General features: G+C 38.0%; 1 protein-coding gene across 6 annotated transcripts in view; it reads right to left on the reverse strand.

The window, feature by feature from the left end:
• The window catches only part of rptor (regulatory associated protein of MTOR, complex 1), a 144811-nt gene that overhangs the window by 74442 nt on the left and 52026 nt on the right, over nt 1–18343 (reverse strand). For all 6 annotated transcript variants that reach the window (XM_028016814.1, XM_028016812.1, XM_028016815.1 and 3 more), the window contains exon 8: nt 5998–6057. In XM_028016814.1, coding sequence (XP_027872615.1) covers nt 5998–6057 — 60 coding nt within the window. The remainder of the gene's footprint in view (nt 1–5997; nt 6058–18343) is intronic.

Consider the following 18343-nt stretch of genomic DNA (forward strand, 5'->3'; position numbering starts at 1 on the left):
TATCATGTTGATTCTGGATTACAAAGCTTAAAAATTAAACAAAGTAGTCATCTTTTTTAATGTTTTTGTGGACCATGAGTCTGTTGAAGATATAAATCATCATTAATCATCTCAAAAGGCAGTGATCTCATATCAGCCCCTCGTCAAGGCGACAGGTTTATTCCCTATAATTTGAAAGAGTTGATACTGGTGGCTCATGATTCTGAAGGTACTGTAGATCACGTGACACTCGAGTTTATAAATACATCAGTATATAAGACACTGGATGTAAACAAGCTCAGAAAGCTCTGCACAAAGGAGGAACAAGCTCCTAGAAAAATATACAAATATCTCTGCCACCTTGAGGGAATGGCTTGTTCTTGACAAAATAGCAAATGAAAGAAGTATTTCATTACCGGATCGATACAGCATTTCCGCTGCATTGAAAACAGAGCTATAACAGACATGATTCCCGAAACACAGAGTTGGATATCAGAAACCTGCTAATTACTAAAGTACAGCAGGTACTTCAGTACCTGCTTCATCTGATATCTTTCACTATAAGATGAAAAGTCTTATAGTGAAAGGCACAGGGAAAGACTTAATATGGATCATCCCACATCAGTTGCTTCAACACCCCCCTTTGAGACGAGTGAGAGGGGGTGAGCAGGTAAAATCCACATGCCCTGTGCTTCGTGACTCCATTATGTAAAAAGGCTCCTGTGACTGGATCCAACCAGAATGTGAGTTGGATGAACGTGGGAAGAAAGGAGACAGAAGGGTGCACAGATGGAGTGAGGACCGAAGAATGATCAAATTAATAAACAAATCATCAACATGCGACTATTCAAAGTTGCCATGATACTGAATTTGTTTCACAACAAAATGTTTGTAACAAATGCGATGAGTGTTTAAGGCCATTTCTATCCACGTGTAACCTTTAAAGGTGAGCAAAATGAGTTGACGCTGAGTGTAACGGCTGGCTGCTTAGCCATGCTCAGACTGGTGTTGAATAAGAACAATATAGAAAATGGAAGAGGGAAAAGTTGTTTGATCTACCAATTACATGATACGTACTGCAGAAACAAGCTGCCTAGTCTCTTTGTCTTTAAGCCAGTGACGTAATCAGGTGTAAATTTCCAAACTTTACGTAAAATGTTTGAACTCACTTAGTGTGAGTTCAACCAGTTTTCCAAGCAGGGGGTTCAAGTTTGTTTTTAGGAAGTTGTGTGACAGTGGAGGCAGCAACAGCTGAGTTTTTAAGGAGGTGTCTGTCTGTCATCCTTTCAGCACTTTCCTCCATGGGGTTGCCACAACACAGTAGCCACACAACTGCGTGCACATAGACTTGACAAAGATTGTTCTTGTGGTAAAAATGCAAGAACAAAACTACCAGTGAACCAATCTGCAGTTTGGATTTAAGCAATCATCAAATGGCAAAGAATGTGAAGTCAAAGTCCAAAATGATCCTTCAAAGACATTTAGAAAAGAAAGATCCAAGCAACTAAGTCTCGTTAGAACCAGTGAATGACTACATTCATTATCATTTAAAATCTTTTTATCTTTTTACTGTACTGTAAATATTGACTGTTGTTGTGGTCATAATTAAAAATCCTTCCAGTATTCTTAAATAAAACATTAACCCATCTACATCTGCCACAATTTACAGAAATAGGCTCATTGATTAGAGATAAAATTGAGGGAAAGAAAGTCAAAGCAATCAACAAAATGAGTCAAAACCTACAAAAAGGTATATGAGGTGAACATTAAGTATCACATTAAAGTATCCTCACTCTGGTGTGGAAACATCAGATTATCTGGATTATGATTAAGTCAAGTAATGAAGTGTTTTCGTTTCCTGTTTGATTTTGAGGTTCAGCTTTAATCAAAGAGCTGGCACAACTCTAGAGAGTTCAGGTGAGATGAGCTTGGTCCCATTTTTCTTTTATGAGCTCTGAGGATATCCATTATTTAACTAAGGTGGATATTGGCTGACTCAACATTTAAACCCCCCGTGCAACACATAGGACATGCAATCAACCAAAACAGCACATTTCAGCCACAGTGGTCCCACACTGCTGAGACTTCAAGACAGACAAGTTAGAAACCCTTCTACAAAAATTAATTACATATACACACACACACATATATATATTCAGGGGTGCCGTCAGGAATCTTAGGCCCCCTGACAAAAAATTTAATTGGGCCCCCCCACTCAGCTGCTGTTACAATTTTTTGAGTCTATCGTCACAATTTTAAAGGCTTGAAACTGCCTTGTTTTCTTTGGTCCAATACTGATAACTAGCACAATATTCACTGCTCATGAATTTTACATGGAACAGTCCACATACAGTATGCAAGTAGATTGCTTAAATTTTTTCTATTAGTTTTAGATTACTGAAATGTCTCTCCTCACGAGCAACAGTGAACAGTAACATGCAAAATACACATAAAGCAATCCAGACTTCTCAAAAAATGCTATGTAGTTGCATTTTATTGAAGCTGCAGTACGTAACTTTAATAAAAAATATGTTTTCTCCATATTTGTTAAAGCTGTCACCATGTCATGACAGTTTCTTATGAGACAGATAATCTGTGAAAACAATCAATCTCCTCCACCTTCTCCCTGAATTACTATTGCTGGCTACAGTAATGCAACATTCCGGCCAAAACAACCAATCAGGACCAGGAGGAGGGTCTTAGTGCTGTCAATCAACTTCATTCACTCACTGCTAAATGTGCTAATGGTGGAGAAACAACATGTTATTGCAGGAAAATCGTTTATCTGCCGTCACTGGTAGCTATGCTGTCGGTCAGGGGCCCTTACAATTGTCATAACTTTTCCCCAAATTCTCAAGAAAACTCTACTTTTAACAGGCACAGTGAGTCAAAAGCTGTGTATGAGGTTAAAGTGTTTTATTCATGGTTAAATAGGGGAAGACAACAAAATATATACGATAAGAATTAAAAACAAATACGCTGACATAAGTCAGTGTAACATTTGTGGGTGTTTGAACTGTTCTTACAGCCACCAGGTCAAATGTTATTGTTCCTGTAGTCCACAGGATGATTCAGAGGAGACAGGAGATGGAAGATAAAAAGGACATGAGAGCGCAAAGCATAAAGGGAGAGCTTCAGTGTCATCAAAATCCACCAACTAATGTCAGAATGGTTGAGAAGAAAGAATATACGAGTGAAAAAATGTTTTACTTGTTCAAAGATGCTCATCCCTTCTCTAGCAGGTTCCCATCCTGCCTTTGGGAGTCATTCAGCTACAGTTCTTCTGCACTACAGCATTTTCTGCACAACATCCATCAACTGGAGAGTGGTCGTGTTTGAGAGGAGATGAAAAGAAGCAATGACGATGTGTACAAATAACATCAGAAGAAAACTAAAAGGAAAGATCTCAGACGAACGAGAAAAAGCTTGGAAAAATACATGTTTGAATTATGAATAATTCTCATTAATAGTTTGGAAAAAAGGGAGAAATGTCCTATTTATTTTACATTCAGGAATACCTAAGTATGCAGCTGTGTGTAAATGCACTGATATTTCTAGAAGATAGTTTCTGCAATATGATCAAGTCCAACATAATTATGAGGTGGATAATCCGATAAGTAAGGCTCAGTAATTAAAGTAGTAAGAAAATGAATTCTTAAATGAGCAAGCCCATAATAACATCATCATAATGTGTAATTATGCAACTTTTTAAAACACAAATCTCTGCCAAACATTCACTTGTCTACCTTCAAACATGTAAACAGGAGTGACATCACTCTCTCTATAAGGTTTAATATGTTGTCACTGCACCCTTGGCAGTTTTAATTATTCTCTGAAGGCTTTCCACAATATTTAGGGTTGTGTTTATCAGACTTCTTAACCATTTTCCAGAAGGCATTTGTAAGATCATACACCAATTCTGGAAAAGAGGGACTGTAACATTAAGGTTGTGTTCAAATACCATGCAAGGACTACCCAAATCTGATTATCTCACAACAGACTGAATGGCCCAATTCCTATCTTTCACACCACTCAGATGCCCCCCCAAAAATCTCATATGCGGCACTGAATTGAATACATGTCCGATTGTTTTCATCTGCAGTTTGAATGTTCATGTCCATTTTAGCAGACTTTTATGTCACTGACAAGCATCATAATTCTGCACCCAAAGAATCCAGACAATGGTTGACATTTTTTTTATTAATGCAGAAGTGAAGCAGATCACATCACAATCCCACCACTTCTGGTTGAACATTGCATACAAACAAACTTCTCTATGCAAGTTGCTGTCAATGCTCCACAAAAGGCCATTTCTATTAGTAGTTCTTTCTTTTTATTAGCTTCCTCTGTCTTCTTATGATCTTGAGAAAATACTATTGGCCTATTGCTGAATAACTCTAATGTTGATCCACAGACGGCCCCATCTATTATTACTTCTATAAAGAGTGCACTGCTGTGACGTCATTGTTCTTCTGCACAAGCAGGTCTCTTTGGGGTTATAAACAATTCACACCAAAGTCTCACTGCCATTGCATCACTAACAGATTTCAGCAAAAAAAAAAAAAAAAAAAAAAAATTGACCATTAATACCTGCTTTGTGAATGTAGCATAAGAGTTTCTTTCACTGCAACAAAGGGGCCGACCCACAAAAGTATGCCCCACAGTATAACTCATTCTGTACCAAACTTAATACGACACAATGCAGGCATGTGTTGTCCTCTGGAAAACACTTGTCCTTTGGAAGAGCATGCTTCTCTGCCAGACAGAGAAGCATGCTTGATAACTCCATACTGTAGAACATTGCTCCCCTGCTTTCAAGTCAAGTAGCGATACTGTTAACACGGTTTCTTCCTGCACAGACCACCTCCTGTTCCCTAATCTGAAGGCCACATGAAATTTAAAGATCTATAGCCAAGAGTTCAGCAGAAAGTTGGTGATCTCTGTGCACCATTTTGTGTTGCTCTATCACACAAAATGCCAATAAAATAAAGTATCTGGTTGTAAATACTTATTTGTGTTTTCACTGTGGTAAGAAATATAAAATTTAGTTTTTATATCAGCCTCAATGACTCACATTCAAGCTGCAGCTGTTCGTCAGGACAGGAAGTAGCTCAGCAAGGAAAAGCAGGTGCTTGTGGGACTATTGGCATCAGCTTATTCAACATTTGTTTTGATTTTTATTTTCTAATCATTTGAAAAAAAGATGTTCAGTTGGGAGGAAAGACTTGTAGGAAGTTCCAAGCATAAGCCTGTTGTTGTCAATTACACATAAAAGGAAGTAACAGAAGCTTCACTGAGAGGAGGAAGAAACTGATTCTGCTAGTTATGAGATGTGGTAAGCATCAAATCAAACTAAAATACAATAAATGGTGTTTTCTGATTCTGTGCATAATTTTATGAGTAGATAGATTTTTGAGTATGCATTCTTCACCAGATTTTTCTTGCTGGTCCGTGGCACACTGACGTCACCGTTATTATTCTAATTCAGCAAACTTAGAGTGACAAATAAACACATCATTAGGAGACTGCTGAGACGCCCTTCAAGTTCAACTTCCTCAGTCACTCTCAGACCATTCTTTTTTGTTTTTACCAAGTTACTTACATTTTTAAAAAAAATAAGTCAACCATCTAAATATATAAATGTCATTTCATCCTCTCCAGAAAGCTTAGGTGGGTATCTACACAGACAGTTCAGTGAAAACAGCAAAACTTTGGATGTACTGAGAGCTTGCATCAATCTGAGGATGGTGTGCCTGAGAGCAAGAGATGATCCACGTTCAGTTGCTCCACACCTGGAGGTTAATTCAGCAAATTTAAAGCTTTAAATCTGCCAAAGTGCTGCCACTTTGACAGTGAGAGGGAAACAAAGGCATAGGATTATACCTTCAGGATGGAAAACAACAGAGAGAGGGAGGCAAGGCGAGGAAAGGCAGGCGGCAAAGGAAAACTGGATAATGATGTCTCTAGACCATGCTCTGCTGACAATAAGAGGGAAAATTGTTGTGCGCTCCTACTTACTTCTCGATGAGGTCTAACGTCACCCCTGGCACCAACTTGGCACTCTTTTGCATACAGAACCTGGAAGAAAACAGAAGGGAGATGTTACTAATCGAGATTAAAGAGAAAACAAGAGATGCTAGACGATGCAATGAAACGTTTGGCCTCAGTGGTGCAAATTTTATGACCCACATGAGAGTCAATCAATAAATAACACTCAAATGAAAAATGGGGGCTGCAAAATTGCAAGCATCGAGGATTGAGAGGTACGAGTGTATTTTGGCTGAGTTATAGTCGAGAAGGAGGGGACAGTCGGTGGGAAACATGGACTCATATTTCTGAGACGTCTGCCATGGGGGATATTGTTTACTATGCCTGGTTAGGTCTGACAGGTCGGGCCAGATGTAAGTCACAGCCGGCTGCTGTTCAGTCCTGACAGTCGCACAGATCGCTAGGAGTCATCACACACCTGGAGAAGAGCAGGTGTGTATGCTTTTGTACACAGAGTGAGCAAACAGCAGCGGTGGGAAAGATTACATAAGGGAAAGCAATGGAAAGAGACTCTCATAAATTGTTATACTTTTATAAAAATAACATGAATGAATATTTTTTAAGAGAGGGGTATTATGCAAAATTAACTTAGAGCATTACATCATGTTATAATGTAATTCCAAACCTAAAGTGTTGCTTTGACTTATTCAAGCATGTTTGAGATTTCCTTGAATATGACATGGCAGCCATTCCGGGGGTGCCTAAACGCTTGCTCGCACAAAGTGGCGCCTTTTCCGCAAAGCTGATCGGGCTTCTGCCTCTCATAGCCCTCATTCCCCTATGCAGAATTAGCAAACACCTGGTGAAACTGAGCGTTTGCTGAGCTTATAATACAAACTACAATGCTCCTTTAAACAGTATCATTGGATGGCATGGAGGAGCATTGTTGTGATGACGGGCTAACCAGGGAATCTCAGAAAGGGTGAGAGGTTCTTAAAGAGACAGAGACCAATTTCAAGATGTCAGATATGACTCGCTGTGTTGTCCATATAATTGTGTAAATTTGAACTGCTAAAATAAATTTGCTTAATGGGAACACAAAGAAATTTGGAAAAGACAATGTTTTTCGATAAAGATTTTATGCTAGAATGAGGTGATTTTTCAGCTGTATGAAATTTGTGTATTTCACTGAACTCCAATGGAAACACTTTTTGCGTATTGCACAAGTTGTGATCAAAGACCAGATGTTACTACTACGTGAAACGATGAAGACGACAGGAAGTGGGAGGAGGATCATGGTGTAGCATATTTTTTTATGATTTATTGCATAAACTAATTTATTTCCATATAATTTTAATAGCATTTTTTATTTAATGGAAACACTGCAATTGAACTTTTTTTTTTTTTACATTGGGAGAATAACAACAAATCTTTGCGTGCATTTGTAATGGAAACACGGCTACTGATGTCAAGTCATATTTCTTTTAAATTGTTTTTGATCTGTATATTATTTTAATGGCATATGAAGTTAATATAATTATTTTAACCTATAAAATGGCATGATGTGCCTGGAAAATACAAAATACCGCCATTTTAAACATCAACTTAACAAGTGACAGACAGCATCAGAAAATGTAAAGGCAAGAAAAAATATACAAAAAATATCTTTTTTTTTTGCTTAAAAATATTGAATTACTATTCAAAAGCCTATAAAAGGACTCTTGATCCAGAAGCTGAAATCATCACGTTTTGGTTGCTTACAGTTTCCTCCATGTCTGCCAAAAACTGTACAAGTGTGCTTGACAGCAGGGATGATTATCACAAAAAAAATCTTCTATTAGAAGAACAGAGTAAATGCCAAATGATTGCTAATACAGTTGGATGAAACTCAAAACAGAACCTTCTGTGGCATCTCAATAGAGAGCAGAAGAAAATTTAAAAAACCAAACATGTAAGACAAAAAGAAAATAAATTACAAAGAAAACATGCAGTCATGTAGAAACGGAAATGAGATGTGCAAAATACTTCAATACAATCCAGCTGTGTGATATGTTTATGACAAAGGGTAGAACACTTCTACAGTAAGTTTTTTTTATCTGAAAATTAAACATATATTCAAAGGAACTGACAAGGAGGAAGAGATATTTGGGGGCAAATATTGCTCCTATTATAATGGTAGGAGAAACACTGGGTACTTAAAGTCAAAGCTGCATCTTACTTTTATAGAAAGCTCTCAGATCCCTAATTATAAATAATTTCTTCATGAGAATGAGTGATTCTAGTTTTCGGAGCTGCCATCATCTTTGGACGCATATCTGAATGTCAAACTGACTCACGAATGCCCAAAAACAACGTATCCAGGATCCACCCTGACTGGCTGTGACAAAGGCTGCTGCACTTGAATTCCTTCTGTTCCTGAAGAATAATGAGTTCCCACATGACAGCAGCACGACTTTCTGACTCTTCAAAGATCAGCCGGGATCTTGAGTGAGTCTGACACTGCTGAAGCCAAGAGCAGGAAAGATGTGATCACAACAACTTGTTCTATGGTCTCTCTGGTCAAAAGCATCTTAATTAAAAGTCACAACATGCACAATCTGGTCTAATAAAAAATACCACAGACAAGTAATATCAATTCCCACAAACATATGTCTATAATCTTTTTGCCACAGGGATTTTACAGCTCAAGATTAAAGGCTTTGTTTATGCTTTTGTATGTTTTGGAGCAAAACAAAATCTATAAGTCTCCACACATAGATGATTGAGAATTAAGACAGGACAAAAATAGGCTGATGTTACAAATCACAAATATAAAGGTTTTGTCAGGGAATTGGAATCAAAATTCTGTGCAGCGAGACGTCAGAACATTTTCACCAAAGACATCAGGAGAGAAAAAAAGGAAAAAGAGGAACCAGAAGCAACCGGTGGCATTTCATCCATTCATACCATATCATAATTTTGATCCACAAGCTGACTTTATCCTGGCTTTATGAAAAGCCATGTTTGTCCCCACCTACGATCAAAAACAGGCTCTGACATTCTAGACACGCACTATGATCAGAGCAAAGTCATTCAACTTGGCTGTTTGAGCTTCAGCTCTGCTGTCTTTGGTCTCTGCGATATCAAAGTTAGAAAAAACAATTTGGCACTATGCGGTTAGTATTTAGTTATGAGATTCAGAAATTAAAAAGAAGCACAAACAGAGGAACACAGTGAGTGAAAAAGACAATATTTAGTCTATAAAACTTAAGGGAAATTTAACAAACATTTTCTAAAGTAGCTCAACTAAACTGTTGACATATACATATAAAAAGGTGCATCAGGTCTCATACCTTCTACTCTATTGTATTGAAAAGTAGTGGGTTTTTGAATAAATGTAACTCACCTTGATGCTACATCCACTCAAGCAGCTGCTAATTAAATTGGCATTTATTAAAAGTCCTCGCCACAGTCACGTTGCATGAAGGTACTCCAAAAAACCCCCAACAAAAACAAAAACAAAGGCTAACAGTAAAGCCCTTTAAGCTTCGACCGTGGCTAATCATTCACTTGCTCGTCCAGAAAACACAATACAGCCAATCTAGCTTCAGTGCTAAAGCCAGTTCTAAAGTAGTCTTGCAATGCAACCACTTTGTTTTTGCTGATATGCCAACTATTGTTTGATCCGTCCTCCGCTGTTTTCTGAGTTTCCGTAGAGGTTCATTGCTCCAGAAGAAAGTTTAACTATTCAAATAATTTTGTGCATCTTATCATTTGGATAGATCACCAGCTTAGTTTACTGATCCTGTTTAAAACTACAATCAGTGTCTGTGAACACTTAATCCTGACCTGCTGATATCTGATCAGTACCAACAGAGTTGTAAAAAGGGATAAATACACCATTTTGAGAAGGATTTATTTACTCCACCTGACAATACAAAAGAGACCAACAGGAAACAGAGTTGGAAATGTTTATAGATCCCATGGAAAGTGACACCAGAAAACATTCAGATGCTAGGGTCAGGGTAAGCAACATGGCCATCCTATCTTGTATCAACGAGTCAGACTGGTGATGTAGGAATAATTTTCTTGCCACAGTGTGGGGTCCTTAAGCTGAAGTAGGTAACTTTTATAAAAAAAATAAAAAATAAAAACATTGAGTTCCTCTGACATGAGATTCTACTGCTATTTGCAGAAATGCACCACTTGTTCAGAAACAACCAGTCAGAGCCAGGAGGAAGGTCGTAGTCAAGGTCGCGTACATGCCGCAGTTGTGATTAAGTTGTGAAGAAACAACTTAATCTTACAGAAAAACTGTTTATCTGCCATTATTATTGGCCATGCTTACTAGCCTGCACATTCACGGCAGGCTCCACTGCCGGAAAGAGCTTTAATATAGCAGAGAGCAAGGGAGAGGATGTGAGCAGTGCGTACACGACAGTGATTGACAGCACTAAGACCCTCCTCCTGAATGTGATTGTTTGTTTCTGGTATATTTGTGCAGATAACAGTGGGGCCTTGAGAAGGCAGACGAGTTTGAGTTTTTCACAGGTTATCGTCTAATGTCACAATAAAGAGTTTTACAAAAATGTAAAAACATAATTTTGATAAAACTTACCTAATGCAGCTTTAACAGCATTACATGGTACCAAAGTACATACTACAACAAACAAAAACTGGAAATTTAGGACAGATCAAAGCCAATAAAACACCCAAAAAAGAGGCATCAAGTTTTACTGATACCAGTCTTCCTATGACCGGTACGTTAATATACCTGCATTGAGAAGAACACAAACAAAAAATGAGCTGGCTGAAGAGCAGAAGGGCTGCTGGGCACAAATAATGAGGAAATTGAAGGATTATTACAGATGGAGAGCAAAGATGGCTGAACTTAATTTGGACTGGTGAATAAAGGCTGAGCAAATGTGTGGGTGATAAGTGCAGGGGCGAGAAAGTGAGCATGTACATATTAAACTTTGAAGAGGGAAATTAAGTGGACCCAATGTGAGGTAACTACAATACTGCTCCCAGGGTGAGAGACAGGAGAGGAGAAGTGAGAGGGACAGTGTCTCCTCTGGTCCCTGCTGAGCCGGCTGCCTTCTACATCTCATTACCCCTTCAATCAGCCGTCGTCTCCCATCAGTGCTATATGGACTGGAAGGGCTGGCAGGTGTTCCTGGGCTTTGTCTCCTGAGTTACCACAACAGCCCAGTCCACCTATGTGTAGCTTAAGCACTGACTACAATTGTTCGATTGAGACTTTGAATGTTTGTTAGACAACTTTAGTGAACAAACAGAATCATGAAGATCAAGAAACACAGCAGAGAAGACATGGTTAAGTTATATGATGATACTCTAAGCTTTGAAGATCTCATTGAGCAATTCCTCATTTCAAAATAGAACAACTACAAAGGACAGCATTAATCTGAGAAGCAGCCAAAATGTAAAAAGTAACTCAGGAGAGTTACTTTCCTCTCCTGGAACGTAATTCAAATGGCTTGAGTTACGTTGTCTCAAATGGAGACTCTACAAATCTGGTATTTTGAGAAAAAGAAGCAGGAAGAAACCATTGCTGCAGGAAAGCCTTAAACTGAACCATTTAGAGTTTGCCTTTAGATAAGTAGTTGGCAGTTTTCATGCAAGAAGATGCTCAGGTCAGATCAAAATCAAATTTACTTGCAAATCATCATGTGTGGCAAAAAAATAACTTCGTAAAATAAACTGAGCGCACCATGCCAATGCTGAAACATGTTGATGGAAATACAGTGCTAATTTTTTTTCTTTTGTTACTGTTCTGCAAAGATCTTCCTCATGTAAAATGTAAAGGTTTGGCTTTTATGTTATGGCACAGGTATTTGTGCAAGTGTGCTTGTGCCATCAGATATGGAAATAATGTACAAGTCCACATATATACCACTTTCCAGAAACACAGTCAGGATATTAAAAATGGGTTTCTTCCAAAATATATCGCATGAATGTAAATTGAGCATAGAAACCCCAAGATGTGAGTCTTTCTCCATTAGTATGCATGACGAGGTTTTCTGAGGTAAACCTGCTGCTCTCTTCAAATCCATGCAAGTCTCAAGAAACTCGTCAGCTAAAGCCTATGCAGCGTTACGTAACCGTTTTCTCTGTGGTTCATCCCACATCAAGAGACAAGAGGGAGAAGATGAATGTGTCAACATTTTTACAAGTAATTTACATTTCTGTTATTAAAGCCAGAGCTCCTGAATAAAATTACAGGGGTGTGTGTGTGTGTGTGTGTGCACCTTTCTGAAAGCTTAATTTCCCCCGTTTCTTCCACAGACCCTGGAATTAGAAGGAAGAGCAGCAATTGTTCTCAATGAACATAATGAGGTTGCATTGTAATGTTTGCATATGCCCAAGCTGCTGCTCCACTTCCTGTTAAATCACATCTGTGTCCCTGGTTTTCTGGCTTCAAACAATGTTAGCTAATGAGATCTTACTTAAAACCTCTGTTATCTATCCAAAATGTACAGCAGCTAGCAAAGGAAAAACTCATGTCAGACACCCCCAATAACAGCATCAATATGATGCATGTTTTTTCTCCACACACATGCCAGGAAAAGCAGCAGCATCCCATAGGCGAGATTAGCATTTGGAGAACTATTCGTATTAGAGCTACAATGAAGAAAGCAAGGGGTTCATTTGGCAGCTGGTATCTTTTCTAACTGGTTAAATTTTGTCTGACAGCAGATCATTATGAAGTTAGCGCTTCATAACCATCTCAGAATCTCTAGTTGTGCTTTTTCTTCTTTCTCTAATCACCATGCTGATGCTTAACAGGTGCTGACACCAACACACATTCACATTAATTGACACAATAAGGACCTTAGAATAAAAGAAATCGTCATTAGTGTTGAAGGCAAAGACGCCTGTTTATTGCAATCCAATTTGAAAATAGAGGCTCGGAGCAATAGGAGAATAAAACACTGTAATGGTAATGATGGTGGCCAAATGCCTGTGAGGGAGGCAATTGCTGTTCTTGTTCATTAATGCAAGATGGAGGACAAAGAGGCTTTTGTGTGGAGTCTGATAATTGTGAGAACAAAGAATCTGAGCGGTTGTGTGTGGAAGCATTTTGGCTTCATAATGCACCAAATAAAGGCAAAGCTGTCTCAACAACTTGAAGCTGCTGTACTCATCTACAATGTGGCGGATGGTCAGATTGGGAAAAGTTTTCAGATATGGCATTTCAAAAAGGCTTCTTTGAGTAACTCATTGAACTGTGAGATGCAGCGTATCAGGACAAAGTTGGTCAGTGGTTAAGACTTTATAGTAATTTAGTGCTGATTAAATTAGTGTAATGTCATGTGGCTTGTTATTCTATATTTTAGTTTTTTGGATTGCTGCAACAGAATCTGTGGATTTATTAGCATCAATGGTTTGTCCTCGTTAATCCACCCAGCAATGTAACACCTGCTGACAAAATAATCTGCAAGTGTTTCATGTTCAGGCAAATTAACTCAACAAAGTCATAATGTGTCAGCAACTTATATCCACAAGACCCGACCCCTCGCTAGTTTAGGTAAAGTGTTTTTGACGTTTTCCTTGACAACTTCAGTGTAGTGCATTTGAAGTCTGTTGTGAAAACTGAAATGTGATTTATTATGACTTGTGGGTATTCTGGATTCTCACTTGAATGGTGATTAGTGCGCTCTGAAGATCAGGGGACTTATTTCCAGCTCCACTATAAATTAATATAAGACTTTAAGCTTTAGTAGTTTGTTATTTTCTGGATCTACTCTACACCAAGAAGATTTATTAACCCTAGTTGTTATCCATTCAGAAAGTTACAGCTGCTGAAAAGGTTGGGCTTATGAAATATTAACCAAGTGTTGATGTGCATGTCTGTTTCATAATCTGACAGTAATAATCTGAACCTTTTTAAATGCATGAATGGATGTGACAAATCCTTATTGGTTGTTCCACAGTAGAGCAATTGGTAGCACTTTCAGCAAGAAGGTCCTGAGTCGGAATCCCAGGCTAAAATATTTCTGAACGAACTTACATATTCTTCCTGTACATGCATGACTGTCTCACTCTCCAGAGAGTACTCCCTTATATAACATAGGTTAACAATGGAGGAAAGGAGTCCTATACTAAAGTGTTGAGTTGTAAAATCTTAAAGCATTTGTTTATCCCACAATGATTGATTGTTTAGTTTTAAAAAAATCCAGAGGTTTCTGAAAGCTGATGGTGACTGATGAAAACATAAGGTAGGGATCACTGAAAGTCAAGTGGAATCAGGAATCTAACATTTCCAAGCAATCAGTGTGACAGAGGTGGTGATATTTCACTTTGAACCAAACTGGTTGACGGACCAGCAGGACCCTCAAGATGACAGCCCCCTGAGAACCTCCTCTGAATGGCTGATCTGCACCCCGATTTTTTATTCCCCCATCAGTGCTTCTTTCTCCCTTCTCCCCTGTGCCACCTTGCTCCCCCATCTCTATTTTCAGACGCACACATCTTTTCCACATTCCTCCCCACTCGCTGCAGCGGCGGGGAAATCCCTTGAAGATGCCGCTCCATCAGTAATGATTTTCTGCTCAGCTGAGCAATGAAAGGTACACATGCACCCTCCCTGCCTGGCTCTCCCCAACCTCTCCTCTCTGTGCAAACCCCATCATCTATCCCTCAATGCATCTCATTAAAGTTTTAAAGTGAAGGTAAGCCAGTACATCAGTGCGTTCCTCCATCCTCCCACTCTAACCTCGCTAAACTTCCGCAGCCTATCCCTTCCTTGCTTGTTTTCTCCGCACTTCTCAATCCTCAAATCTCAAGTTTTAGACAATATTATAAAATTAACGCCAAGGGGGAAAAGGAAGCATGCAGAGTGCAACAATTAAAAGGCTGGAAATCCATCGTGTTTATATTATTTTGTGCCCAGAAGGTGCAAGTGAAGGAGAGGAACAGAATCTAAATCTTTTGTCAAAGAAATATTTTTTTCTATGCTTTAACATCTTAACTGTGGATATTTATCTCGATTAGGAACACAAAATAATATTGTTTATACTACAGAATAAATGTATTTACAATGCCCTAGAAATGTGTATTTTTTTAAATGATTACAGTTTTAGCATGGGAAGGCTGATTACTACAAATTATTCATGTGATATGCAGCACAAGTCTTTATGAAAATTACTTATGATAAAAAAAAATGCATCCATAATTTCACTGAGACCAAACATTCTGGCTGCAAGGAGTATGATGTATTTTGTGTTCCTTCAAGGGCTGCCTCCTAATGACGCATTTCCCTCCCAGCTCCCATTAATATAACAACAAATTGTTTGAATAATTTTTTAATAATTAAAAATGTGGCTTTATTACATTTTACTTCATTGTTATACAATATATTTTAGCAAGTGAGAGCCAATGTGAACAAAGATTTGAATATACAGCTTTAAGTATAATTAACTATTTATGTATTTTAAAAAATAAATATTATAAGACCCAACTAGAAACAAAGAAAATTGGCTTTAGCAAGAGTGCAACTCTAAAGAAATAAAGAATCCATTAATCCACTTGACGCAAAATGCAAAAAGTGGAGAGTAATATTTCCACGCAACTTACAAATATTTTTCAATTATGGTTTAATTGTATGCATTTTTTAGTCGTTTGTTTGGATTAAATTACATTCATCTTGGTTTGAACATCTACACATCTACAGTAAAATTAAATCAAACTGAGATGAATGCAGGCACAGCATTAATCAGTCAACAATTTCCCTAAACATTTAAATAAATTATTATTCTACAAGAAGAAGGATTGTATTCAAAAGCCTATAAGAAACAAAACATCCCTTCTCTGGGTCATGTCTGTCTGCATTTCATGCTTGTTGTTGCTGATGCTGTTTCCTAGGAAATCTCACAGAGTATCCAAATCTCCAGTTTGTCATCACCTAAATATTTCAGTGAGGATGAAGTATATACTGTAGACAGATCCACACTTTAAAAACACTGAAAATCTCTCATTAACTGACTCAGTGTCTTGTTAAAAAGTTCAGGAAAAAGAAAATTCTATGAGTGAACTGATCAATTAGCCCCGATTTCCTTAATTTTGGGAAATCTGTGACCGGTTGATACTTAAATGTGAAGCTGATCTTATCTACTGATCTCATCTACCTCTGCAAACGTCTAAAAATCGGCCACTGTGCTCTATTGATCTGCTGTGAGAGAGGGTTGACTGATAGACGTAGCCATCAGGTCATGACTACATGTTCGCAGTTAACAATAGTCAGCCCACTGTGGCCAATTCAGCAACTTTCTAGCAACATTTCAGACAATAACATCAGTATATGCCAAAATCGGAATCGATAGGTCAGGTTTTTAAAGATCAGTGATCACCCAGAAAATGGAAATGAGTGAGTGCACCATTAGAAAATTCATAAAAATGTCAGAACAAGTCAGCAGAGGAGAAAGGATGAAAAAAAACTAACAAAAAACAACCCACCAATTCCTGAGAAAATAGTGATTCTTTTTTTGGCAAAATATACTGGTTGAAGTCATGAAGAAACCATCCAATGCTTTAAATAACTGTTTCTAAGGTTTCAAAATGGTAAGCTTTGTGTTTGAATTCAGTTTGTTTACATAGTAAATCTGAGCCATTTCGGGTGTAGGGGAGCTGCACAGCTGATTAGCATACCAGATTTTATTGGCTGTTCAGACACTTTTGTTTTAGTCTTTTGGCTAATAAGTTGTAAATTTGAAATAAATTCATGGCTCATTAACATCCACATCGTTCACTTTTCATTAACCATATTTTTTCAATACAACAGTCTTAAAAAATTGTTAATGTGGACAAATTATTATGGCTAACATAATTGTAGCAGCTCTAATTTCTCGTATATAACAAAATCTAGAATAAATCTGAGTACATCAATCATCAGTAAGTACATATTTAGTTTTGAAGACTTATACGACTAGTTTAGAGTAAATTAACTTATTTTATAGTTATAGATTAAACTAAGCTGAAGTCAACTGAAAGTGTTCCTTGATGCCAAGCCTGAGGCTCGAAAGGAAAAAGAAACCTGACCTCAACAGGGGCTTTGATAGATGGGATCAGGTCCAAATTTGCCATGAGCACCATAATATTAATCTTTTTAAGGATTAATTCAGCCAGTAACATCCAACAGCCTCTCAGCAACCTGTTTCATGAAAGTGAATGCTGGCAACTGATCAATATTAATGGCACAGAAGTGAGACCTCATTATGCTGAAGGTCATGGCAGGAGGTGGATTTAGAGCAGAGGAAGATGAACAAAACTCTTGAACATTTGTGGCAGAGCAGAAACATTTGTCTAGCTGTATGACACCCCCTGAAGGCAACATGTCATTCCCACTTACATGCTTTTAAAAAAGTTTGAAATTTAAGGCGAAAATGTGTTAAATAGTCGCTGTGACTTTCAGTGTCTACAAAGTGAAATCAGTCATTAAAATGCAAAAAAAGGTCCAGGGAAGTACTGATTTATGGCACCAAAGGGACTTTGAATGCAGCAGATAGAGACTGTATCTGGGCAGGCAGTGAGGTGCATTAATGATGAGCTGATCACCGGCTTTTTACAGTTTTCATGAGAGTGGAAATCTCTTAAAGCCAGTGAGTAATGACTGAGCACAGACACATGGGGGAGGGGAACGCTTCAGCTTACTCCTATTCTCTTTGCTCAAGTCCTATAAGACATAACTTGTCTTATAAGACATGATGCTCCGTCAGGAGACAACGAAAAGTCAAATGTTAATATTAATCAGAACAATTATTTGTTTAAGCATGGCTGTGCACCTCTTCACATTGTATTCTCTTTATTAGTTTTGGCTGCATGTGCTTTGATCAAGTGTTTTTTCAGTTTTTCCACACATCAACCTTAGTTGATGTGTGGAACACATGAGACAGCATGTTATGGGGGAGACCTGCTAATGCTAAAATACCAAGCCTTTCCACACTGCATAGGAACCCTGTACTTGGATTGATAGAAAGAAGGGGGCACAAAAACACTAGAGTATTGCACTGAATTTACCCAGGCTGGCATCAGCTGATGAAAGACTTTCAAAATCCATGAAAGTAACTCACTACGTCTTTAAAATATTACAATACTGTTAAAATGTGCTCATAAATGCAGCAAAATGAGATGACACCATATAATTACCTGTGAAAACATGATATAGATGCTTTTACGTAACATATTTATAGCAAGCTGTTAGGCTTGTATGACAACTGTGAGACAACAATCAAGTAAAAAAGAATGATTTTAAACATGAATAAATAAATTCAATGCATAAGGAAAGCAGTGACTGACTTGCTTCGCAAGTCCTTATGCTCTCCTTGCTCTCCTTATGCATTGCTATGGGCAGGCCCCAATAATTTGTTCTTTGCTACTG

The sequence above is a fragment of the Xiphophorus couchianus genome, chromosome 5 (genome assembly GCF_001444195.1).
Source record: "Xiphophorus couchianus chromosome 5, X_couchianus-1.0, whole genome shotgun sequence".
Lineage (NCBI taxonomy): Eukaryota > Metazoa > Chordata > Actinopteri > Cyprinodontiformes > Poeciliidae > Xiphophorus > Xiphophorus couchianus.